At 41.9% G+C, this 27,213-nt stretch overlaps 1 protein-coding gene across 2 annotated transcripts in view; it reads right to left on the bottom strand.

Moving 5' to 3' along the window:
* UPK1B (uroplakin 1B) overlaps positions 1–25,778 on the bottom strand; it is a 30,670-nt gene extending 4,892 nt beyond the window's left edge. The window contains exons 1-6 of one of the 2 annotated variants that reach the window (XM_036018126.1): positions 25,616–25,778; positions 11,578–11,665; positions 10,358–10,558; positions 8,224–8,298; positions 7,404–7,526; positions 5,334–5,513 (exon numbers count right to left, since the gene is read on the bottom strand). In XM_036018126.1, coding sequence (XP_035874019.1) covers positions 5,334–5,513; positions 7,404–7,526; positions 8,224–8,298; positions 10,358–10,558; positions 11,578–11,646 — 648 coding nt within the window. In that variant the 5' untranslated portion in view covers positions 11,647–11,665; positions 25,616–25,778. The remainder of the gene's footprint in view (positions 1–5,333; positions 5,514–7,403; positions 7,527–8,223; positions 8,299–10,357; positions 10,559–11,577; positions 11,666–25,615) is intronic. The other variant, XM_028504687.2, reaches the window with a different exon arrangement.
* Positions 25,779–27,213: the final 1,435 nt, after the last annotated feature.

Raw genomic sequence — 27,213 nt, 5'->3', positions numbered from 1 at the left:
CTGAAGAGTCTCAGTGTGTGTGCAAAAGTGTGATTCATTTTATCCATCCAGTTATTCATTCATGCATGCCACAACCCAGTACGCTTTTATACGGCACACTCTGTTCTAGTCACTATGCGAAGTGCTGGTGTGATACACATGTGTAGGGCTAGACTTACTTTCTGGTGACCTTCTCTAGAGCCCTGGGAATCACAGGGAATGCCTAAGAAATGCAAAAAACAGGCTGGTTCCCTGAACCACAGAGGTTCACAGGAAAATGTTCTCAACAGGCTGACCTTGAAGTTTAGGCCCTGCCCAGCGGGTACAGGTGGCCACTTGAGGTTCTATCCGTTCTGCCTCAGTCCCTTGTTAATCCACTGGCATGCCCTGCCTTGCAATGCCTTGATTTCTCCTCAATTCATCCTTCTCCATTTATGTTACAGGCATCTCCATTCACCTAGATGCTCAAATGAAAAATCTTGGAATGACCCTAAACTGTTTTTCTCTTATTTGACATCATATATAATTCTTTTGGGTCCACTTTTACAATATATCTCAAATCCAAACATGAATCAATTCCCGCTACCATGTTGGTCTACCATGTCCTCCTCACTCCAGGATTACAAGAGCCATCTAACTTGTCTCCCGTGGGCCCGTGCCCACTCTTGGCTCTCTACTAATCTTCATACGATGCCAGAGGGATCCTTGTAAAACAGGAGTCAGATCACTTCACATCCCTGCTCCAAACCCTCCAGTGGCTTCCCATCATCCTTAAAATGATATCCTGAGCCCTCACAACAACCTACAGGCCCTGTGTGATATGACCCTGCCTCTCCCTAAGATCCCAGCTTCACTGCCAGAGGCTACGTCACTGTAAAGCTAATTAGCTTGAGCTTCAGGGCTGCTATTTGCAAGACCATTTCAAAGTCCTGTACCTAATTTTTTATTTTTTAACTTTTAAAAAACTTTGCTTATTTATTTTTATTTTTTTAAAGATTTTTAAAATTTATTTTTAGAGAGGGAAGGGAGGGAGAAAGAGAGAGAAACATCAATATGCGGTTGCTGGGGGTCATGGCCTGCAACCCAGGCACATACCCTGACTGGGAATCAAACCTGCACCACTTTGGTTCATAGCCCCCGCTCAATCCACTGAGCTACACTAGCCAGGGCACTTATATATTTTTAGAGAGAGGGGAAGGGAGGGAGAAAGACAGGAAGAGAAACACTGATAGGTTGCCTCTTGCATGCCCCCAACTGGACCTGGCCTACAACCCAAGCATGTGCCCTGGCCAGGAATCAAAACTGGAGACCTTCTGCTTTTCAGGATGATGCCCAACTCACTGAGCCACACTGGCCAGGGAAGCCATGTACCTAACTTTGTGTGCATATTTTTCATTGTTTTTCCTAAGGAGAACCCCTCTCTACAAATTTTATAAGCTTCAGTCCTTACAAGATCTACACCCATCCTAGCCTTCCACTCTTCCTTCACTCATTCTGGCCTTGCCACATGGCTTTGCCATATTGATGTCCTCAATGTTCCTCCAAAAAGCTAAGAATGCTCTTCCTTGAGGGCCTTTGCACTTGCTGCCTCCTTCATTTAGAACCCTCTTCCCCAATCTTCTTTAAGTGAGGTGCTCATTTTCTCACCTAATTCAGAACTCTGATCATTTCAACAATGCCTTTCCTGACCATGGTAGAGACAAATACCCTTTCCCCCACGATTCTCTATAAACATATCCTGCTTTATTTCTCTCATGGCATTCATCACTACCTGCAATTTATCACGTATTTGGTGATTTGTCATCTGTCTCTTCAGGGCTTTTTGGGACTATTTTCATGTTCTTTCTTGACTTTGAGCCTGGGCTCTGGAGCTAGACTGCTAAGAGGACAGGGGTTCTGCCCTGTTTGTTTTTGAATCTTTAGCCTCTCTAGAACAAGTGCCTAGCACAAAGTAGCCACCTAATAAACAATGACAGAATGAATGAAACATGATGTGACATAATGATACAATGGTATTGTATATGACACAGTTGATCATTCACAAACACTCCTGTATCCATTATTCACTTTATCCGACAATCCTGGGAGGTGGTCATTTGTCGAATAATATGTATGAGCCCACTTATGTCAGGCGCCAGGCCCTGGGCTGGGCACTCAACTGTGATAAGACAGAAATAGGTCTTGCCCTCATGCAGCTCACAAACAAAAACACAGTGTTTTCCCTCCTCTTCTCACTTAGTGCCTTTTCATTCTTATAGTGGTGCTTAACTGGATCTTCCTTAGCTCCATCCACCATAACATTCTGAAGGTAGTGATCAAAACTTGCACATTGCATTTCTAGGGCAGATGGACCATGATGTATGAGGTCTGTCCAGAAGGTATCCAGCCATGTGCTATGAAATATAGAGACATTTTTTGAAGAAGATACAAGATACAAGAAACATTGTACACAGGACAATGATGCCTCAGTCCTCTTCAAAGTAGGAACCTTGGGACCTCACACAGTTCTCCCAGTTGCCATCAGCTGCCCTGTTTCCTGAATTTCATCAATGGTTTGAAATATCTTCCCTTTCAAAGGTGATTTTAGTTTTGGGAAAAGCCAGAAGTCACAGGGTGCCAAATCTGGGCTGTGGCAGGGCTGAGTCACCTGGGTGATTTGATGTTTTGTCAAAAAATTCCATGAGACATGATGCATGAGTGGGGGCATTGTTGTGATGAATCATCAGTTGCCCTTAGTTGTGGCCTTAAGCATCAATTGAATAGTTACCACAGAGGAATGTTCAAACTTGACACAAAATTTGACACAGATTTATTGCTCTGCTTGCTCAGTCATTTTGAATGTGACGGCCACACAGTACACATGCTTACTCAATGGCATCTACCACCCCCACTGACTACTACAATGAAGTTGTCGTTCATGCACGTGCATTCCAGTCCATTCTCTTTGGCTGCCAAGTTACATCAATGTTGTGCAAACCACTCTTTGATATTAACAATGGGTGGACTTTTCCCAGTCAGACCTCATGAGAATATGCACATCTGCATCTGAAATACTGTGTATGACTGTGGGCAATTTCTATATTACCACACTTATGATGACTTCCCTAATTTTGTTAGCATTTATTTGTACAATGCAGATCTTGAAAAGCTACAATATGAACACAAAAAGGAGAGCCATTCATCTTTTAATTTGCCCACCCACCAAACATTTATCAATGCCTGCTTTGTGCCAGGCATTATGCTAAGTGTTGAAAATACAGAACTAAATAATGCATGGCCCTCAAGTAGACTCATAGAAAAAACAGACGTGCAAACAAGTAATTACAATTGAGTTCAAGGTGGCAACTGCAATAATAGACGTGAAGCGTATGAGGTTGTGGGGTGGCTTGTTTTGCTTTGTGGAGCAGGATTGCTATAGGAAAAATAGCAGGCCCTCTAACTTAGAAGAATGGTGATGTGTAAGAATTTGGGGAACAGAGATGGGGAGAGGATTTAATACATAAGAGATTATGCTGAGGGTGAAGAATGAGTGAGACTGAGAAGTTAGGAACACAGGGAATCGGGGACAAAAGGAAGAATTTCAGAATTCAGGAACTTGACTGTGGAGTGGGTTGAGTGATAACAGGTTTGTAGTTGTGGTGCAGCTGGTGGGGAGTGGAGGTGGAAATGTTAAGGACAAGGTGAGGCCAAGGAAGTGCAAGGGCTGGTTCCTGAAGGATTGTAAAAACAGGTGTAGTGATCCATCATTACTAGAATATAATGCTGTGAGATAAAGTGATTAATTGCTGTGAAATAAAGTGATTATCTGAAAGCAAACATCCTTTTTGTCCCTTCCTTCCTTCCTTCCTTCCTTTTTAATTTTTTAATTATGGTGTTCTTTTTTATTGTTTTTAAGATTTTATTTATTTATTTTTAGAGAGGGAAGGGGGAGAGAGAGAGAGAGAGAGAGAGAGAGAGAAACATCAATGTGCGGTTGCTGGGGGTCATGGCCTGCAACCCAGGCATGTACCCTGACTGGGAATTGAACCTGCAACACTCTTTTTGTCTCTTTCAAAGAGATCATATGGTTTGTTTGCAATTACAGTCCAATCAAGATATGTCTGCCTGGTCCAGTTCCAGGGCTGAAGTATTGAAAGCATTTAATGACTCCTGAGAGTGACAATTATATTGCACATTATAATTGTAGGCCATACATTTAATTTTTTATAGCTGTGTAAATATGACTGATTCAAATAATTCAAAAACAATGTTGCTGAAAAGCTAAATGAGGGTTCATTTGAACAACTCTGCAAAATAATCTGTGTTTTCCTTTTCTGGATGAATGCAACCTGATCCTAGCCCAGGCATCCTGCCAGGCGTGGCTGGACGGTCAGCGGTGCTATGCCCTTCATTCTGGAAGCACACTTTGTATTATTCTCTCCAAGACTAAAAAGGCTAATGTTTCTTGATTATTTAATGAGTAGGCACACAAGCAGCTTCCCTCAAAGTGGTTACTTGCAAAGCAGTGCTCAGCATTTTAGAGGTTAACCATTCATGGTTGAGGATTCTCTTCAGTGCTTTTGGGAGTATTTCCAAGTTGTTTTTAGCTTTGAGTTCGGGCTCAGGAGCCACACGGCTAGCGCTGGAGGCCTCACCCCGCTCTTTACAAGCTGCAAGACCTTGGGCAAGGTATTTATTGGAAGCTCTGTATTTCAGTTCCTTATTCATAAAATAGGGATTGTACTGGCACCCGGCTTTGAGCACTAAATGAGTTAATATATATGTATGGCACTCGGAGTAGTTTCTGGCATTTAAGTACTCAGTAATTGTTACTTTTCATCATCATTATATCATCCTCATTAGGCTGGAGACATTTTTTAAAAAACCATCTGTATGTAAATTACCTTCTACCCAAATCATTATCCTAATATTTTATTAAGACTATCCTACATTATTACTGAATAAGGAATGTGGATATATAATTACTGCACTTACCCTTAGCAATTACCATTGCTTTGGAAGTAGCAAAACTTCTTTTTTCATATTGTTCCTTCCAATTCACATTTTACAAAAATAGATTTTTTTTGAGATACCAATTCTATACATTGTACAGATTATTTTCATTTAAATAAAGTTGGACTTTGCTATTGCTATTCTCATGTCCTGTTAATTTTATTAAAATTTCTCAGATCAGCCCTAGGTTAGCATTCACATTTCACTATGTTAGCATTCACAAACAGAGAAGAAAACAATATAAGCGATAGGAAAAAGGATGCAGAGTTCCTTATTGAGACACCATTACCTATAGTTAACTAGTATGCTTTTCATGAAGCACCGAAGGAACTTCTGGCAGGCCTTGCAGGGAAAGGACTCACCTGACTGTGATAATAACCAGGCACTCCTAGTTTGCAGGCCTCCACGTTGAGAGGTTCTTTCAGCTTGTTCATAACACAGCACTGACGAGGCCAGGGATAGTCAGCATCGTTATTCTCAGTCCGGAAGGCAGACGTATATTTCTGCCAGTCTGATGGACCGTTCACACCGCAGCATCTGTCCTGTTGGCAGATGAGAAACACAAAATTTTCTCCTGTGGCCCTCATTACGTCCATCAATGTAGCCACTGAGATTTTTATGGAAAGTGAACATACGAAAAATGTACCATAGTGTGCATTCACTAAAAATACCCCAATGAGAGCTGAAGGTATTGATAACTTACATTTTAGAGTTTGTAACTTATTATTTTACAAACCAGTAATGAGCTCTGTAACCTTTGACAAGTTATGGAAACTCTCTAAGTCTCAATTTCCTTAATTGCTTTTTGTCTTTTTAAAAACGTTCCTTAATTGTAAAATTGGGATTAATAAAGTACCTACCCCATACAGTTGTTGTGAGGATTAAATTAGTTATTAATACACTTAACAAGTATAGTATGCTGCCAAGGTCACAGCAAACCCTCAGTAAATACTAATGCTTAAGAAATACTAATATCTTGATACAACAATGTGAGAGAGGCATACTTAGTCTCATATTACATATGAGCAAATTGAGAATCAGAAAATTAAAATTTCTAGTGATAAATTATGGATAAGCCTTTTTGTTTTCCTTTTTTACAGTTTGAACATTTTCTATAGTAATTATGCATTACTTTTATGATGAAAGAAAATAAACTGGAAAAATAACCTAAATCTTGTAACACACAACTAGGCCTCCACATAAGAAGGAACAATTAACACACAGCTAATATCCTTACATTCTGGATAGGATTGAAGATAGAAGAAAAAACACAATTCATATAGCTTTCCTGCCTTTTTATAAATTCTGCTAGAATATTTCAAGGAAAGAAATTGAAACTATGGGCATCTCTCAACATTTAGAGTAAATATATTCAAGCAAAGTTTATGATAAATCTTTAAAGCATACCTGTTTATGCTACTGGATTATGGAAAATATCTTAGCAAGGAAAATAATCATCCTGTATTTGGACCTGAGCATTTTGGGAAAAAATGGTTAAGTTCGAGGCAAGCTTATTTCAGACTGAGCTTTAAAAGGTAGGTTAGTGGACTTTCAACTGTGTGAGCATTCACATTCTCATTTGAAGAACTTAATTCTTGTAAACAAGAGAATGATAGAAAATAAAAAAAGTGGCTGAGGAATTGATGGTCCAAATAGGGTGAAGAAAGTTATTGAAATGGGAATATTAGAGTGAATTACAAAAATTATAGAAGACAGAGGGTAAAGAGAGAGTTCAAAGAAGGTGCAGAGGCCACAGGGGAGTTTGCAGGTGACAGACTGTGAAACGTGGGTGGTGGGGTGGGCTGGGGGCAGGGCTCGAGGGCAGTGTGGGAGTTGGGGTATGCCAGGGATAAGAATTTATGTACATACAGCAACAGACAGGAGATGATGGGTATTCTAAAAGATTTGGACTTTTGGTGGTACTGAGGTAAACTTGGATATGAGGTATGATTGCTAAGTAGAGAAAACCCATCAAGTCAACCCACAATCCTTGATCCTTCACAGGGACCGTCCATAGGAAGTGTGAAAGGTGCTAAATAAGCAACAGGGATGGTAACTGCCATTTGAGTTCACTGTGAAACAGAGGAGGCAACATTTTTCTTTTAATGTAAGTGATGCCTGAGTTCTAAAAGACAGAGTGTGTGCTTAATCTAAATTTCTTGAAAATGTCATTATCCCTATACATGCAAGCTAATCAGCATCATGGCTTGAAACAAAATATAGGTCTAGGAGTCTCACTGACTCATGTATATGACTCCTGTCCCCTGCTGGTAAAGAAGAGCAATGGATGAACTAGCCTATGTCAAGTCCCTTTGTGCAGGAAATCCTCTTAGAGGCTGTGGTCCTCCACCCTTTGACTTCGCTCCCACACACACAGCCCTGGAGATTGGTCTGCGCACAAAGTGGCGTCTGCCCATGATCCCAGGTCTTACCTGGAGCATAAGTCTGTCCCAAGTTTTGGTGACTCCATTGTTTTTCCACTGGTCATCATTGTTTGGGGGGCTGTTGTTTTGGTACCTCTCCAGCATCTGCTTCAGGAAGAGGTTGGGTGTGAACTAAGGAGGGAGGAGGGGACACAAGAGGGAGAGTTAGTCTGCTAATCCACAAGGAGGCAAAGTGATTTGCTCGGCCCATTGCTGGAGGCACTGGACACTGTCTTCTGGGGTCAAACTCTGCTCAGAGGCACGGACTAGGGGTTGGGGAAGGTACGAGGCTGCTTTGGGTGGCTGATGTCCCCCATGTAAGGAGAAATCCCCATCTTCCAAGAAATCTCTGTGAGAACAGGGTGAGCAGGCATTGATTGCCAGGTGGCTCAGGCTAGAGTTTGAAGAGAAGAGAAAGCAAGATGCTGAATTGAGAAGGTCTTAGATGTGGTGGGCTGTTAATTATCCTTTTAGGGAACCAGTGGCCATGGCAAAGTGGTGAAGAGCATGGGGATTACAAGCTGGAGCGCTGGGCGTCACACTGCCTGGACTCAGGAATCTCCCCTTCCCTTACCAGTTGTGTAACCTTGGACAAGTCGCTTTACCTTGTTCGGTCTCCTTTTTATCATCCATAAAATGGCAATAGTCATAATACCTATTTCATAGGGTTATTATTAGGATTGAGTAAAATTATATATTTATTATTAATGTGCATATTAGGGTGCATGGCACGGAGTAAGAACTTAATACGTGTTAGCTATTATCTTATTATAATGGTAATGATGGCTCATATGATTATTTCACTCTGTGCTTCTGGGATGGTACTCACAAAGTCTCGCTGTGTTGCTGCTGTGATACAAGATGCCACTTCAAAGCCATACACAATAAACATTAGGATGAAATACTGGAAGGGAAACAATTTTTTTAAAACAGGAGTTACATTTATCTCCAAGGGAAGCTTTTTTTAAAACAAATAATTGTTATGTTTTCTCAGTACAGGGGTGGGCAAAAGTAGGTTAATAGTAAATAAAATAATAAATAATATAAGAATAAACTATGCTTTGGGTACTCACAACTATAAACCTACTTTTGCCCCCCTCCCCTGTATATTCACATAAATATAATCATCCAATAATTCCCATAGTTATTCAACAAACCCTCACTGATCAGCTGCTTGGAGCAAGACTTGGTGCTAATCAGCTCAATTCTCTCCTTTTCTTCAGAGAACAAACACCCATTGAATATGGAGCTTTCTGAGTCCAGTATCCCAAATTTCTGTTTTAACTGAGAAAAAGAGAATGAACTGGTGGGGGGTGGGGGGCGGTGTGCATATGTGCACACGCACTCATGATGTGCTCACGCCGTGCTGCCCCTATTTATGTCTGGAAAACTTCTGAACCACCAACGACCTGGTGAATCTGGATTGATGACCATTTGCAAAAATTCTGACTTTGCTTTGCTCAGCTTTGCACATATACTTTTGGTCCTGTGTTCTTCTGGGAAAGTGGTACTTAGGTCAGTGTTGGTGGGTTATACTGCTTCCCCCCCTACCCCCATCAGGGCCCTCAGGTGCCCTCACCACTAGGCCCAGGGCAAAGCTTCGGCTGGAGGGTAAACAGCAAAAGCACCTTCAGAGGCCTCATAATATTTTCCTCCCTCTATGAACTTTTGTCTTGCTCTTTATCAAGAGCTTGGCTGGCTCCTGTTCAAAGAAGCTCAGAAACCCCTCAGAGACACTCTGGAAAGGAGGCCCAGGGCACAGAGGTTTTCTCTGTCAGCTGCTCATCAGGTGTCCTGCTCTTTCTCTTCAGGGGCGTGGTGTAGAATGTTCTCTCCAGCTCAGTTCCCCTGGCTGAGTCAGGCACACATGACTGGCCCACAGCGAGTCTGAGATGCAGCTAAAGCATGTCTCTAGGGACATCTGTCCCTCCCCTACCTTTCCCAGCATTCTTTTCTCCACCCTCCAAAAGTGGGTGCCTTTGCTCTGGAACTAACTCACACCAAGGAGCCAGAGAATGTAAATGGTCTGCATTCCCTGAGTGCCAGGACAATGTCAGAGCTCAGGGATAGTGAACCAATAAGCACTTTCAGTTGCTGGACTGGTTTCATAAAGGCGGAACTCAGGTCCAACAACACTGGTGTAGGAATGGGGGTGGGACCCCATCAGTGTGAACAACTACTGTCTTGAGCCTAGGGGTACAGAGTAAGGCTCTAGACCCAACCACCGAGTTTCTTAGCTCTGCTGATTTTTGCACAATATCTCAAATTTACTTCCTCTGCAAAGGCAGGGCAAGTCTTGCTGTCTGTGGTTTGAGGCCAAAGCCTCCCTGTGGATACACAGAGTTAGGGCATCCCTGGGCAGGTGGGAGCTGAGGCTGCACTCTGCGCCCTGTGCATCAAGCTCCTCCAGGATCCCCAAAAGGGGAATCACAATATGAGAACTGCAGGCCAACACACAAAATCATCAGCCTTGAGCCCAAAAATGTCTGAAAAGGCTCATGCTTCCTCTTAAAAATTTATGCATATTTTATATACTAATATTAAATGTTATATTTTATACCTTAGTTTTAATACTGACTGATATTAAAATAATATTTTTAAATCTCTTATTGTCAAGAGAAAAAATCTAATTATGAAGTTTTCACCCTGTCCTTTGGGCTACATAACTCCTCGCTGTACCAGTTGAATGCCTGCAGACACCAGTCGGAGAAGCAGAGATCTGGAAAACACTCAATAGGGGTCTCCCCTTTGGGTTCCCAACACTGTAATTTTCTGTACTTGCAATAGCAGAAGGCATCCTTGGCCCCACTTGGATGAGCTTCACTGCAGGGGGCGTCTTCCCCTCCTCCCACCCCATGTGGCACCCTCTACCCACCAAAGGCCCGAGCACTGTGCTCAGGGAAGAATAAACAATCCATCAACATTGGTCCAGGACACAACTGTAGAGAGTTTTAAGGTCTTACTGCCAGAAGGAGTTTCCTGCTGGACTTCATGATGCCTACGATGCCTAGAACAGACAGGCAGAAGAGACAGATGCCGACAAACATGCCAATCCAGGCTGCCCCGTAGATGTCGTCATTGTTGGTGGCTTCAAGCAGTGGGTATAGGCTATGCTGGTCCGATACAAAGAAGATGCACTCTGCGGTCAGGGCGATGCCGCACATCTGGGGGCAGAGGGGCTTCTGTCAGGCTTGTGGGAGAGCAGCATTGGGAGGGGATGGAGAAGTAGGGGTTAGGGGGTAAGAGAGACTAACTCTGTCCCCTGCATAGGCTTTAGCAAATGACTCAAATTCCTCATTGCCAGGAACTCAAACGACTCCTTTCATCCTACTAATTGATTGTATGCCTCTGTCCACATTTTGCTGTCTGTCTCATTGCTATTTGGAAAAAGGCCCAATTTCAGACCATTATGAAGTTCTTGAGGCATGAACCACTTAAACAGCATCTCTCTTGTATGATGATAATCTCCCATGTCCAGTCCCTATCATCCAAATTCTCAGATTGTAATATTCAAACTGGTCCTGGTTGTATTTATCTGTGCCAGAGAACCACTGAATATTAGAGCTGGAAAGAATCCTGGGGTATCTTTCCCACCCCCTGTGTTTTATGGGTGAGTGGTCTTGGCCTGGAAGGACTTGTCCAGAGTCACATGGAGTCAGAAGCAGGGCTGCACCGAGAGCCAGCGATCCTGACTCCTAAGTGCTCTCCCACCACAATGGTCCCCACAGCTTGGCCTCTGAGCTACTCTCACATCCTGGAGAGGCCTCTGTGTGATGAGAACCAAAAGACGCAAATATCTGCACCTAACAACCTTGAAGGCAGAGTCCCATGAAATCAAATGAGGGTGAAATAGGAAGGAAATGGCAGAGCCTGTGTGTGGTGGGAGTCTTCAGGTGCTGACCAGGACTGACACAACTCCTTTCAGATTCTGTGCTTCAAACTCAGGAAGGGAATATCTATTTTTTTCAATCTATTCTTTTGCTATGTTACATAGCTGTACATAATTGTTTATATAGTTAAATTCAGGCTAATATATTTTACTAATGCATTTCTTAAAATGAAGAAAAGATGTAGGGAGCCTGTAATTACATCATTATTTTCCTTTAAACTTTCACCTTTGATCTAAAATCATGATTACAGGAAGAGCAGAATTGCCTGAAAAAAAAAAATACTCATTACTTACACCAATAATCACATTTCCAAAAATCAGGAGGCCCTGGAAGCAACGAATAGTGGACTCGTCTTTGGCCATCTTCAGGATTTCCCCCAAGCTGGAGACACAGGTGAGGACATTACGACTTAATAGGAGCAGGCGACAAATACTACTACAAGTTTCATAACATGACTAGGTCACACCATTGTGTTTCGCCTTCTCATTCAAAGCATCCAAATCAAAGACATGAAATCATGTAGCAAGGAGGAAATTTGGCTATTAAACTCAGTAATCACTCTCATTTTATAAAAGAAGAAAAAAAATCAGGCTTGCCAGTGTCTGATTAATCATTTTCAGGAGCTCTTTAAGGTATGGAATACACGGATCGTATACTTCTGAATGATGAACTGAGGTCCTGCAAGTCATCAAGGGCAGAGCTGGGGGGGCAAGGGAAGTTAATGGGCAGGGCTGAAGCTCACCGACAGTCCTTGGGATGAAACACAGAGGGTAAACCCATGGCCAGAGTGGGCAGTTGTTCCCAGCAGGACTCTAAGCAGCTGTTAAAGACCATTATTTTCAGAATGTTTTGTTGTCTTTGAAAATAGTTGGCATTTGTTCTCTGGATCTATGAGTTTGTTTCTGTTTCATTTTGTTGTTTCATTTGTTTTTTAGATTCCACATAGAAGTGAAATCAGAGAACAAATTATTGATTGCTTAAGGGGATGGGGAGAAGGGGAAGGGGATCAGGAAGGCTAAATTTCCATTCATAAAATAAGTCATGGGGATGTAATGTATAGCATAGGGAATGGAATCAACAAATTGTAGTAACTCTGTACTATATTAAAAGTAAATTAATAAAAATAATTGGCAAATAAAAATAGTACACTGTTACATAAGAGGAAGAATGGGAGAAAGGAGGGACTAACATATTTAGTCCCTTCTACATGCCACTCTACTGCGTACTTTACACATGCACAGTTAAGCCTCTTAACCCATTTATGTAGAAACAGGAAAAAGGTGAGAAGTCCCATTTTTCAGATGAGGAAACTACAGCTTTAATTTAGGTAAATCAAGTTCCCTGGAGTTATACAACCAGTATGTAGAAGAGCTAGGCTGGAGATTTTGGTCTGTGTGACTCCAGAGCCCGAGCTCGTCTGCCCAGCCCACGTGGGCTCCCAGAAATTATTTACAAGGTTTAGAGCTATGTATGCCCTAAAAATTAGTGGGCTTCTCCCTCCCTGAGAACTCTCTGGAAGGAATACAAGGGTAAGTGACTTTTGCACTTGAATCACTTTGAGAAAAGCCATTCACATCTCACTGTTTTATTAATTAGCTAATCACTTCATGCATTCATACTCTGGACAAAAATGTATTCAATGATGTAACCTGCATTTTGAGATATACAAAGAAATGTAAGGCAGATTGTTGTGGTCTAGGATTTTGTGCTTCAGGGAAGCTGAAATATGTTTCTAAATAGTTATAACACATCTAGAAAGACCCTAAGTACTGTGGGGGTTCTGAGGAGGGAAGACGTAAGCCTTGCAGTGATAAGTAGATTGGAGGGGGTGGGTGTGGGAGGAAGGTGGGGTGGGTGACATTCTAGGTACAGGGAAGGTTCGCACTAGAGCCTGGAAGAGCCAGGAACCTGTGAGGTCGCAATCTAGCCAGTTTGACTGAAGTCCCGGTTTGTGTGGGGGTCAATAGGAGACAAGCCTTTTATTTGACTCAGACCTTGCTAAATTTTAACTTCATTGTTACACTCTAATGTAAGTATTAACAATCTTCCAAGCAATCCCAAATATCTCTAAACATTTTCCCTTTCCCATTCACCTGGGAAGCTGTGAGAACTAAAAGACTTAAAACTTATGAGTTTTTAGACCATAAAAATGTAGTGGGCCCTCCATTACTGTTTGCTGAATGAATAGAAGAATCTGGCCATGGTTTCAAGGTCTCCATGTGTAGTTTCTGCTTAGAAATGCCATTCATTACTTTCTGTTGGAAATGTCATTTCATGCTTAGCAATGGCATTCATTCTTTCCAGAGACTGTTACACACTAGACTGAGAGGAGCCCAAGTGCCCTGAAGAAGTTAACTCACAAACTCCCCTAAGGGAATCTTACTCAGGTCATTCACGTTGTAAAGTTCATTACTTGTATGCACAGAGGTTACTCCTAACCAGTTGGGTTACTGTCTAAACTTGAGACACAGGTACACAGACCGTGAAAGGTAGGAGTTCAAAAATGCAAGTATAGAGAGTAAAGGGGAAAAATCTGGAGAGGCTCAATTCAGCACCATTATCAACCACTACCGCCAATACGCCCATTTGCCAGGTTGCAGCCTATTTGTGGTGATTAGTTGGGCCTAAAGAACAGAAAAAGCAATTTGTTCTTTCAAGAAATTTAAAGTGTGATGACAGCAACAAGGATTCAATGCAAAAGTGACTGTAGAATAAAGAGGGGGACAGGGCCCTGGAGAAAAGGAAGAAGGGTGGTAGGCCACCAAAGAGGGGCTTTGTTGGTCCAGAAAGGAGTGAAGGGACCCCAAATAGGCATTTGGCCCCAGACACCCAATTCTGTCCCATAATATCCATATTTTCCTAATGGGGACCCTGCTGCACACTTTTAAAAGGCGGAGAGGTGATTGAATACTCTGGGAAAATTGTAAGTCAGACTCAGGGTGAAAAAATGCAGACAAGAGTGGGAGAAAAGAAGGCAGACAGGAGGTTGGTTTGAGCAAAAAGAAGAGTGAACTGAGGAAATCTAGGCAAACACGTGGTAGGAAATGCCAGGAGGGAGCGATGATGGATGATGGATGTAATACAGGAATAGGTCGACAGACAAGGTATTCTGAAGTTGAGGATCCTTAGATTTTTCTCCTTTTTCTTTGTGCATCCTCTTCTCCTTCAGGCCCCTGGCATCAGTATCACATAACAACTTAGAAAATTACTGCTTCTTTTAAAGTAACAAAATGATGAAGAAAGCTGTCATTTAACGAGCATTCACAATGGTCTCAGCACATGCTCAGCACTTAATGTCCATCCTCTCAACAGACCTGACAGGAGTCTGAAAAGGGTCTTTTCACCCCAAACAGACCCTTTGGTGTTTTTACCAAAATCTGTATTAGGTTCCTATTGCTACTGTAACAAATTACCACAAACTTAGTGGCTTACAGTGGAATATTACTCAGCCATAAGAAAAGATCAAATACTGCCATTTGTGACAACATGAATGGACCTTGAGAATATTAGGCTAAGTGAAGTAAGTCAGAAGAAACTAATGACCATATGATTTCACTCATATGTGAGATATAAAACTGAAACTCATAGATACAGGCAACAGTATGGTAGTTATGAGAGGTATAGGTGACTGTTCTATGTGGCTTGGGCCCAGTTCCCACTCGGAGATGCACAGGACCCACGCCCACGGATAGGTTCTCCCATGGGGAATTAGGCCTGCAATGTGCCTAGGCCGCTTTGAGTCTTGCTTTTTGCTAAAAACTCCCTCACCCTGAATTGAGGACATTTACTGCAAAGTAACTTCCTAAAATCCATGCTAAACCTTCCAAGGATGAGTGTAACTGGTTCAACCCCTTTTGCCTTTTCATTTGCAAACATCCCTCTTCTGTGATCTGATTAGCAGCATTGACTCCTTTGTTTTCTGTAAAAGGTAACCACCTAAAGGGAATCTGTGCATAGAAAATGAGGACCATTATGTTATGGGTGGAGAAACCCAATAAAGGCCTGTCATGGCAGAGGCTATGGCTTTTGTTGCCCTTGAGAGAAAAGCCATGCTGTCCCTTTCTCTCCACCAGACTTGGTAGTCAGTGTGAATGTCTCATTTCATCCATAATGATGCAGACACTGTGGGCCGGTGTCTGCATCAGAGAGGAAAGGGGTTGGGGGTAGTAGAGGGTAAAGGGGGCCAAATATATGGTGACGGAAATGGCTTTGACTTTGTGTGGTGGGCACACAGGCAATATACAGATCATGCATCACAGAAATGTAGACTTGAAACCTATATCATCTCATTATTCAATGTCACCCCAATAAATTTAACTAAAGTAAGTAAATAAATAAAGTAAAAAACCCTACACAAATATATTCTTTTACAGTTCTGGAGGATATAAGTGTAAAATGCATCTCACTGGGCTAAAATCAAGGTGTGAGCACAGCTACCCTATTCCTGGAAGGTCTAGGGGAGAATCTGCTTTGTTGTCTGCATTTTGCAGATGAAGAGATGGAGGCTCAAAGAGATTACATTGCTTGCCCACATCACTAGAAAATGCAAAGGCAGAGATTCACACCCAGGTCTGCTGTGTTCTAGGTCATTTACTTAACACTCTGCAGCTTATAAAATCCAGCTAATACTTCCAGTAGAAAAAAGAAACACCTGGTACACTTCCTTGCCACCCCCAGGAGCAGAGAGAGCAGGTGCACTTTCCCTGCTCAGAAGATCTGCCTTGTCAAAGGTCAGAATCTCCAGGCCTCCCTTCATTGACTTCTCCGGAATCTTGTCTCCTTAGCCCCTTGACACTGCACTAAAATTTGCACATTTCCTCCCAACCCAGTGCTGCACCCACACGTTTTCCCCCCAGGAAATCCATCTAGATGTATCCCAAACCCAGAGCTCTCTCACCACCATTCAGGACTGAAATTCTTAAAAGTAAAGGATACAAATGTGCAGGTCAGTGTGAGAGTCCACATTCCATAGCCTCTCTTTGGCCACTTGTATTTAGACTTGGTTGATATCTGGAGAACATTTGTACCACCCCCTACACAGCCACAAATGTCAAAAGGGATGGCAGTCAGGGAGCCGAGTCCAGGCCTCTGGTGGTAGTCTTGTGGCTGTGGTCTCACGGAGAGCACACGGCACCTGGCATCGGCATGCCTGGATTCAAGCCCCAGCCTGACCCATTCTTTCTGTGTAGCCCTGGTCAATGCCACTCAGTGTCTACTTTTGCATTTATAAAATGGGTGAAACACTCCTTATTTGTTGGGGTTGTTGTGACAAGATAAAAGATGCAGAAGTGGTTGGAAAACACTAAAATTATTTACAAACACAAGAAATTATGAACCATAACCAGGGGGATATTTCAGAAGGGAAGGTATCAGGTTATGGTTTTGCTCTATGCACCAGCGACCCTTGGGGCCTAGGAGGGAGGTTCTACATAAATGGCCCAACTACCAAGGGCTCCGAGGTTGAGGTGAAGCAGCCTCTTCCACCTTCCCTCTGCTCCCTGCCCAGTGGCAACTCTTGCTGGAAGGTCCTGGAGACTTAACCCACATGTGCCTTTTTAAATTTTCCATGGAAGTGTTCATGGGAAAAAAATCTCTATTTGGAAGACACAAAATAAAAATAAACCACAACTTCCCATTGTGCTTGAGGTGTGGCCAGAGTCAGGTACCGGGCAGCACATTTAGGTGGGAGAGGCTCTCTGCATTCCATCAGCATTCCTGAACAGTTACCGCCCGCCATTGGGCCCCACCCCTCTGGCTTTGGCCAGGTGATGCAGAGGTGAGCCTTGAGGTTCTGTCTCCTCTGTACCAGGGCTGCTTTCCCCCTGACGCAGAAATTCCGCAGGAAGGACTCTGTTCTGCTCTTCCTGTTCATTCCTTTCCCCTGGTATCATCTGAGGAAGGGCTTTTCCTGTATTTTACTGTAAGAGTCTCCAAACCAAGAGAAGGCACTGGGACTCTTTTATTTGTCCTTGTAGGTCCAAGGTAGCAGTGTTTGAAACATAGTAGGCACTCAAATTATTTTTGCTAAATAAAAGGGCAGGTAAAGTACATGTAAAAAATGTATATTTGTCAGCCTACTCCTATCTATAAGTCTGTCTCTATTTTGCTTGTTAGTTCTGGGGAAGGATTGAAAGTGTGGAGGGATTGAGCAAAAAAGGTTAAAAAAAATATAGAGAAAGAACTCATGGACACAGAAAACAGTATGGCAATTGCAGTGGAGGAGGGGTGGGTGGAGGTAGAAGAGAGTACAAGGCATAAATGGTGATGGAAAATACAATAAATATAAATGTATTTAATAAATAAATACAAAATTTAAAAAAGGTACAGTAAGTGGGGAAAATGTGTATTTGAATGGATGAATGAATATATGATGAACCTATATGCAAGGTTTGCCTAGACCTCTACTGCAGAACTGGTTAGAGCTGTGAGGCAGAAAGAACATGGGCTTCGGACAGACCTGCATGTGAATCTCGGCTCCACCACGTGAGTGGTTTTGTGACCTCAGGTTGTTGAGCTTCATCTCTAAATAGGCATTGTAATGCTTAACTTGAAGGGTTACTGTGAAATTAAATGAGAATATATATGAAATTCTACCATGCTATTACCCATACTGTATTAACTTTCTTTACTTTTGCCTCAGTTACATGAAGCAGGCAAACCAGCTAATAGGCTAATTGAATGGTGGAGGTACCTAAAACTGGTGATTTAATTGTGTTTTAAAACTGAGCCACATTTTCAAAGGAACTATGAAAATATGGTGTCCATATGTAACTAATATATAAAACAAGATAAAATCTGGCTGAAACAAGAGTAGGAAGTCTGGGCCTCACAGAGCTTCTCCTAATCAAGTCTATACTTCCTAATCACATGGCTAGCCCTAGAGTGGTCAGAGACCACTATTTCCACTATTTTAAAATTAACAACAACAACAACAACAAAAACAACCATGAAGGAGTCCTGACTGGCATGGCTCAGTTGGTTGGGGATCATCCTGCAAATGAAAGGTCACAAGTTGGATTCCTGGTCAGGGCCCATGCCTGGCTTGTGAGCTGGTACCTGGTTGGGGCACATGTGAGAGGCAACCAACTGATGTTTCTGTCACACCATTGATGTTTCTCTCCTTTCCTCTCTCTCTAAAATAAACAAATAAAATCTTTAGAAAAAAGAAAAAAAAAAAGAAACATGAAGATAAATTACTGAGCTCAGGAGGAAGTTACCCAAGAATTTAGCAGACACTCGAGAATGAAGTTGGAAAACTCTGATTGAAATGCGTAAATTGATATTACATAGTCTCTGCGTCAAAGAGACCCCCATTCAACACTGGTTTTCACGGCTCAGTCAACTGAGCATAGTTCCGCAGAGAGAAAGGTCACTCTTTTGATTCCCAGTTGGGGCACATGCTTGAGTTGCAGCCAGGTTCCCTGAGAGAAGTTGTGTGAGAGGCGACCAATTTATATTTCTCTCACAAATTCTCTCCCTCTCTTTTTCCCTCCCTTCCCCTCTCTCTAAAAATAAAATAAATAAGATCTTTTTAAAATTTTAAAAGAAAGAGACTGCCATTCAGTGGGAGATTTCTAGGAAAGGCTCCTAGAAAACTGGGGCAAATGAATTGACATCCATAATAGTAAGCTGGAGGAATCTCGAGAAAGGGCGGCAGTCCTGGTGTGCTTAGAGGAAAGGCAATGTGAGTTCCACGAAAGAAAACAATCGGGTCAGGCTAATCTTTCAGAATTCTTTGAAAGCTATTATACTCTTGTACACAGGGGAGACTAAAGAACTTATATAGCTTAAAGAAAGAAAAACTTTGATAAAGTTTCACCAATGGCTATTTTAAAAATTAGGAATTGGTTGACCTTTCCAGAGAGGACAAAAGGGAAGGACAAATGAGCTACATCTAGAACATAAACTGTGGTGTTCTCTCAGCTTGTAGTCAGTCATTGTCCTCTAAGAAGTTAATAACAAGAATTATTGAGTTTCATCTCTGCCTACCTGATAAGGAAATAATGAGATGAACACTCCGTGAAGGTTGATTTTGTTAACTTGACTATGATATGGAGCCCAGCTGTTTGGTCACATGCCAATCTAGATATTTTTGTGAAGATATTTTTTTAGATTGGATAAACACTGAAATCAGTGAAACAGATTATCCTCCAAACATGGTGCACCTTCTCCAATCAGTCAAAGGGCTTAAGGGCAAAGGCTGAGGTTTCCTGAAGAAGAGGCAATTCTGCCTCAAGTTTGCAACAAAGAAACCCTGCCTGAGTTTCCAGTCTGCAGGTTTCAGACTCAAAACAGCAACACCCACTTCTTACTTGAATTTTCAGTCTGGCCTGTTCTACAGATTTTTGACTTGTCAGCTCCCATAATCCCATGAGACAATTCCTTAAAATAAATCTCTCTGTCTATCTATTGAGAGAGAGAGAAAATGAGAGAGAGAAAGAGAGAAAATGAGAAAGAGAGAGAAAGAGATTCTTCACAGAAAGATAACAAATAAAATCAGAGCCAATAGGATATATACCTACGTATACAGATAGATACCGTATTTTTGGACTATAAGACACACCTTGCTCCCCCAAATTTGGGAGGAAAATGGGGGGTGTGTCTTATAGTTTGAGTGTAGCTTACCTGGCTCGCTGTGGGGGTGGGTGCAGTGGTAGAGCGGGGTCACAGGTTATTAAATATTTTACCACGTTGTTTGCTTCAAAGTTTTTTCCCTGTTTTCCTCCTCTAAAACCTAGGTGTGTCTTATGGTCTGGTGCATCTTATAGTCCTAAAAATACGGTAGGTAGATAATGAGATAGAGAGGGAGACACATAGGTACATATCTCCCATATGTTCTGTTTCTGTGAAGAACCCCCAGTTCAGATTGACTTATATTTTTGATAGAAGCAAAAATGATCATTTTCTGATGTTTCCTGGGACCTACTGACAGCTCTTATCTTCTGGCTCATATGAATTCAAAAGTTTCTGTTTCTGTTCCACACAGTGCTTCCACAGTGAACTTCTAAAGCAGTGATCCTACAGAGCACAGACATTCCACCTACTGGGACAACATGTTTTGAGCCAAAATTGAACAACTACAGTCATTTCATAATTTGAAGAAAAATTAATGAACAAAACGTGTCATTTTAAACATTTTCCTCTCACAAAATTTTCTTAGATCTTGGGTATTTGTTACCACTTGTCTAGTTTATAGTGTGAATTTCGGCCAAAATGATCTACTCAGTCCCTGGCTGGTGTGGCTCAGTGGATTGAGCACTAGCCTGTGAACCAAAAGGTTGCCAGTTCGATTCCTAGTCAGGGCACATGCCTGAGTTGTGGGCCAGGTCTCCAGCTTGGGTAATGTGAGAGGTAACTGATCAATATATCTCTCACCCACTGATGTTTCTCTACCTCTCTCCCTCCCTTCCCCTCTCTCTAAAAGTAAATAAATAAAATCTTTAAAAAAAGATCTACTTAATTATTTCAAATTTAATATATCTGTACATTGTAGCTTGACAAAAATAAACATGCCAAGTGCCAGCCACTCAATCAGGCTTGAGATTCACTGTCCTAAACCATGGCTCTGATTTTATATCACTCCCCTGCTTAAACACCCACAAAGGCTCCCTATAGCCTTCAATCAAAGGACAGCCTTGGCCAGCTCCTGCTGCCCCCACAAGCTCTGCCACGGGCTCCTTCTTACTTCCTATTGTCACATGGCTCCTTTTATCCACCCATTCTCTCTTGCTGACCTATCTCTTCAAATCCAGATTTCTTATGACCTTGAAAGTGTTTTGACTTTTCAGCTCTTGGAGACACACCAATGCCTTCCCTTTGCCTGTATCTACAGTATTTGTCCAGACCCAACCATTTCATTCTCCTTCTAGATTGTGGAGGAGAGGTTGAACAGCCTAAGAGATACAGCACAAGCTCCTTAGCTTGTATTCAAGACAGTACCAGTCAGGTTTCAGATGGCCTGCTGCTTGTCTCCCTCTGTCACCCTGCGTGTCCAGGTTGTGCTCAGGGTGTCTCTCCTTTTAGGATCTCTTCTCTCATCTCTGCCTGTTGAACTCCTCACCATCATCTGAAGCTCAGCTGAAAAACTTCTTTCTTCAAGTACCCTTACCCAAAATTATCCTCCCTTCCTTGCTTACCTTTCTTTGCCCTAAGCCAACAGCTCTCCAGACATGCCCCTGTCTGTGGGTGTGTGAGTGTGGCTTTTCCTCCCTACTGGTCTCCTCCAAGGCAATCTAGCCTGGTACTTTGTTACCTCTTCTCTTTACCAAAGTTTGTTTAAACAGCTATTCTTAACCAACAAAGGAATAGATTACATTCAAAAGTCAATTTGACAAATAATTGCACTCAAGAAATACAATCATAAACCTTCAAATTAATTGACGAGTGACACACCTAGAAGTCAATGACTGTACTCTTTGTAGTTTTTGTCTTATTGAGAATGTACATGATTAGGGAGAAATTAAAATGTTATTTATCTTTGGGCCATTATTGGCCACATGCCCATCCATATCATGGTGGAATATCAGCTGTGACTGCAAACTTAGAGGCTTGGTAGTCAGCCCCCTAACTGTACAGATGAATAAGCTTAGGCTCCAAGAGGGGCAGTGACTTGCTCAAGATTGTCAATGTGTCATTGCAGAGTCAAGATCTGAGTCCTGATCTCCTGACTCTTAAGCCAGTCTTATACTGAATTTGTTGCTAATCATTCTTCTTTTTAAGGCAGGGAGATACCATTTCCCTTTATGCTTCCTTAAAATTAAGAGTAACTCCCAATGCCCTGCCTTTGAGCCTGCCCTTTTCCCTTACAAGTTAAGCCACAAGGGGAGTCACATAACACAGCTACAAAGGAGAGAAGAGAGCCTTTCACTCTTTCCCCCCTTTTAACTCTCCCTCACTCTTCACCCTAATTTCTGGAATCCCATAACTAGATAATCACTCCTTTGCTGCTGCTGCTGCTAGAATGCAAATACTCCATATAAAAGAGGCATACTGAGTCTCATGAGCCATCAATGTCAATGTTATTGTGACTGTTGTTATCAGATCTCTCCTCATGTTTCCAAAGGGAGAGAGAAGATGCCATGAGAAAGGAAGGGACCCAAAGAGAGGGTAGAACCCACAAAGACACACACCTCCTAACTCATGATTCAGGGCTTGGTGCTGTCTCTGCAGACAGAGAGTGACTCCTAATAATTTGATGTGTCTTCCCTTTTCCCTTCCTGTTTAGCCCCCAGTATGTTTGAGTTATTTAAAAAAATGGGATTTACCAAAACTTTCCTATTATTCCAAAGCAGGACTTCCTGCCATATGTATTAGATTTTTTTTTTCTAGAGCTAGAAAGGATGCAGATGGGATGGGGTGAATTTTTAAGAGGGGGATTGGTAGAAAGAAGGCAGAGGGCATAGTAGCAACTGTCCACTTCAGGAACGATATTGCCCCTGACTCAAAGTGCGCAACTCACCTCAAAATGTTTTCCACGTAAGAAGCAGCCTCTGTCAACCCAACCCTATGGAAAACTGCCCAGTGGCCTGGCACCAAGATGATTTACTCAAATTACTCAACATCTTGGGAGTTGTTCTGCTCTGAGGAGTGGGGATTTTTTTTCAAAGGCTAGAGTTTTACTTCTTTTTTTTTCTTGTGACTTCATTCAGTTTGTTTTCTTATAAATGTTATTCATATCTATAGTGTTGATATTTCCATACACACTGAATAAGTCTAAAAACCATTGACTGCTCACTGAACAAACCAGTTTTCAAAGAACAAGTGAGACTCACCCACCAAACATGAGATCATTTTTTCAAGTTCATTACCTCTTTTCCTCACCTAAGTTTGTTAGACCAAATAACTCAAACCACACCTCAAACTCTATTTCATGCTAGAGAAATTTGTTTAAACAAAAGAAAATAAAGGGAGAAGTAGGAAAGGAAGAAACAAGAAACACAATATGCTGTTGCCTTAGCCCTAACATGTGACTTAGAGGTGAGAATAAAAGCGGATGTGGAGGTCTTCTATCAGGACAATTGCTGGTCTACTTCAGTGTCGGGTGGGCTGAGTCTCTGGGGGTGATGAAAGGAGGAGCTGGTTCCCATGACCATGGCAGCCACAGATCACAGACCCCATTAGTTTTTCTTGCTTTAAAGCTCTAAACCCGCTCTGACTAAAATGGTACCTAGCAGCGGCAAGTAGCTATTTAAATTCTAATTATTTCAACTAAAAAGGATTCTCTAGTTGTGCTAGCCACAGCTCAAGTGCTCAATAGCCACATATGGTTAGTGGCCATCATACAAGGTGGGGAAAAAGTAGGTTTGCAGCTATCAGCACTCGAAACTCAGGGTTTATTCTTGTGTTATTGTTTATTCATTATTGTGTTAGTTTCCATATGAGCAACTGTAAACCTACTTTTGCTCCACCCTGTACAGAACATGTCCATTCTCATAGAAAGTTCTACGGGACAACGCTACTCTAGACTCTGGATGATGGTTGTGATGATCTCAGTGTCACACACCCACCTGACATCAAAGACAAAGATGAGCAATGGCTCAGCCACTCTCAGCCAAGTGAGGGCTTCAGGCATAGGTCATGCCAGTGGGCTGCCCAGCCCCAGGGCACAAACACTATGGAGAATCCTTGGGGGGTGTGAGGTTAGGGTCCCTTCTCAGAATCTGGTTTCTGCCCCAGTTAAGGAACAGTAGCTCATTGGGGTGTGGGGAACCATGAGGCCCAGATACCAATAGCAGAATAAAAGCATGCTCTAGGGCTTGTCATGTTTGATCTGGGTAAGAGTGTATGAGTAGAGATCAAAAAGAAATTCTGAGGCCTGACAGGTGTGGTTCAGTTGCTTAGGTATCATTCCTCAGAATGAAAGGTCACCTGTTCTATTCCTGGTCAGGGGACTTGCCTGGGTTGTGGGGTCGGTTAAGGCACATAAAAGAGGCAACCAGTGGATGTGTCTCTCTTGCACAGATGTTTCTCTCCCTCTCTTTCTCCCTCCCTTCTCTCTTTTCTAGAAAGAAAGAAATAAAATCTTTTTTAAAGATAAATTATGAGATTTCTTTTTTCTTTCTTTTTTCTTTCCCCTTCCTCCCACCCTCCCTCCCTCCCTTCCTTCCTTCTTTTACTAGATGGTGTCTAAAGTGTCCTTTGGATCTAAAAGTCTATGATTCTTTCAAGGTAGTTAAAATAGGTGAGTTGATTTTTTTTCAATTACAGTTCATGAGTTGACTTTTAAATCTAGCTGATTTTTAAATCTATTCTGATTTTTAAATCAGAAACAAAAGAGTCCTTTTAGCAAAAAATCAAGATAAGACTTTTTCTCCCCATTGAGAAGAGTTAATTGAGAAACCATTTCTTCACAAAGTTTAAAAATTCTACAACCAAAGTTTATATATATAAACTTTTATTTATAAATATATAACTTTATAAATATAAAGTTATTTATATATATAAAACTGAAATGTGTATATAAATCTGAATTCTTTCTTCTTATGCTTAGCAACTCTTTTCAGGCAAGAAATGGTCAATAAATATTGGCCTTGATATTAAAAAAGGGATTAAAATTAATGAAAATCTAAAAGTCATAAAAATCTTTAAAACTAGTTATAACAGGGGTTTTAAATTTATAAAAATAATACTGGCATTATTTGAAATTTAATTTGTGTGATATGGAGAAATGTTGTTAGAACAAATAATATATTTAGGACCTGTGGACTGACTAACTGGTGAAGAATAAAAATGACATCTTATAGATAAAGCTAATTTGTTGACTTATTTCAACAGACATATCCTTAAACAGAGTTGTTTCCAGAGGAGAAATCTGAGTAAATTACCTCACAAATCCCATTGCAAGTTAGCAGAACCACATGATTGTTGACAAGGAGGCCAGAAAACTCTCTCTCTGCTAGGCTGATCATTTTAAGAATATAATTAGTATCCTGAAATTTTCTTCTAGTTTTCTGACTCTACGAGGAAACGAGGGTTGGGGTGGGGGTCCAGAAAGATGTCTGAGTTTTAATCAGGCGATGCAGGTTTTCCCAGGGTTCTCAGGGTCTTTCTTGGTGAGGAAATCTGGGGTTGAAATCAGGGTGGATGAATAACACCCCCAGAATAATTTCATTCTGAGTTCTGAGAACTGGACAATACCGAAGGGTTTAAGAAAGCATTTGTATAGTTTAAAGTAAAAGAGAACAGAATGGTCACAATGTCCTAAATTACAAACAAACAAAGACAGGAAATTAACTTCTTCCCATTTCAGACTGCTAGCTGCCCTCCTGAGAAAGCAACCCAAACATTGAGAGCCCTGTTATCTTCCCTTTGGAATGAAACCAGTTTACTCACAGTGCCCTCTCCTCCTCTTCTTCCCGGAGCAATGCTGGCCCACTCTGCAAGCCAGGCTAGCTTGAGGTGCTTTTCTACCCTGCAGCAAATCTTTGAACCTTCAGGACCAAGGAAGGATGGTCTGTGATTGGGAGGAGGAATCTCACATGGGCTGAGCTTGATGCTGCCTGAGCCTGCCTCCTGAGGTCGAAGTAACAGGAAGTTTTCGGTCAGTAGATTTCTGCTGCTTTGGAATGTGTGAGTCTGACAGATGAAAGCACCTTGACAGGGCTCAGCACATCACTCCTGGCTCCTTCCTCTGTCTGGGCTTTCCTGAAACTCACTCGCAAAGCTTTTTTTTTTGGGGGGGGGTGGTGTTTGTTTTTGTTAGTGTGATTTGATCCTTTATTCTACTTTTTTTTGTGCATTAACAGGCCTATTTCTTGTTCTGCCTGCCCAGAGTCATGCTGGTTCATGTATATCTGCCCAGGGTCACGTCTAGTTTCAGTTTTTATAATTTGTATATGCTACATTTATCGGGCTAGTCATTGCTCAAATCATGCTCACACTGAGGTGGTCCAAAGACTGGGAACAGATTGCGAGACATTCAGGCATAGAGAGAATGCTCAAGAAATTATCTGATAAGGTCTAATTTATCTCTTCCCTCCCTCCCATCCTCTTCTTTCCCACCTTCCTCTGTTGCTACCATGTGTCACACACAGCACCAGCAACATATGAATGAAAGGAACCACATTTCTTTTAATGGCTGTGTAACATATCATGATAAACAAGCACCATAGTTTATTTTGCTCGGTTCAGTGATGAGTAATGGCAGTAATGTTAGAATTTACTGGGTGCTTTAAATCAATAGACTCGGGGGTTCTCACAGGTCAGGACCATCTCTGCAACAGGTTAGGTATTTTGTTAAGCCAACTCTGAGACAGAGTTTAGTGTGCAGTATATTTATCTGGAATTAAACACCCATGAAAAGGAGAGGGAAGAAATAGCATTGGGCAGAGGGAGAAGTAGAACTGTAAGCTGGTGGGACAGCTTCAGGCCTGCCCCCTTCCCTGGCCCAGGAATCAGGCTTTAGATATGGGTCACCCTAGGAAGGTGGCTTTCTGTGATCAGGCTTTAGATATGGGTCACCCTAGGAAGGTGGCTTTCTGTGGCCGAGGCAATCTCTGAAGGAGGCTGCCAGTGGAGGCTGGGGCTGCCAGTGTTTCCAGCAGCTGGGCAGCATGTTGGCTGCTGGGCAGCATGTTGGCAGGCCCCCTTGAGGGGGCCTGCATGGGGCATCTCTGTGTCTGCCACATGTCTTGTTGCTCCTCAGCTCTTCAGGAACTGGCTAGATACAGCATGATGATTCACACAATGGAATTCCATGCGATTGGGAGGGAAAAGAATGTCACAGAAAATGTTTAATGACACAATAATATGTTTAGTGATTTATTCAACAAGTATTTATTGAAAACTTATGACATACCACACACTTTTCTAAGTGCTAAAAGTGAAAAAAGTGGGTTACAAAATAGCTTGTATAATCTGACACACTTTTATTTTTTTGAAGTGTATTTATTGTATGTATGAATTTAAAAGTTAGGAAGAATGTAAATATT

This window comes from Phyllostomus discolor, chromosome 2 (genome assembly GCF_004126475.2).
Source record: "Phyllostomus discolor isolate MPI-MPIP mPhyDis1 chromosome 2, mPhyDis1.pri.v3, whole genome shotgun sequence".
NCBI classification, from domain to species: Eukaryota; Metazoa; Chordata; class Mammalia; order Chiroptera; family Phyllostomidae; genus Phyllostomus; species Phyllostomus discolor.
The sequence above is the reverse complement of the archived record's forward strand: the minus strand, read 5'-3'. Positions and strand labels throughout refer to the sequence as shown.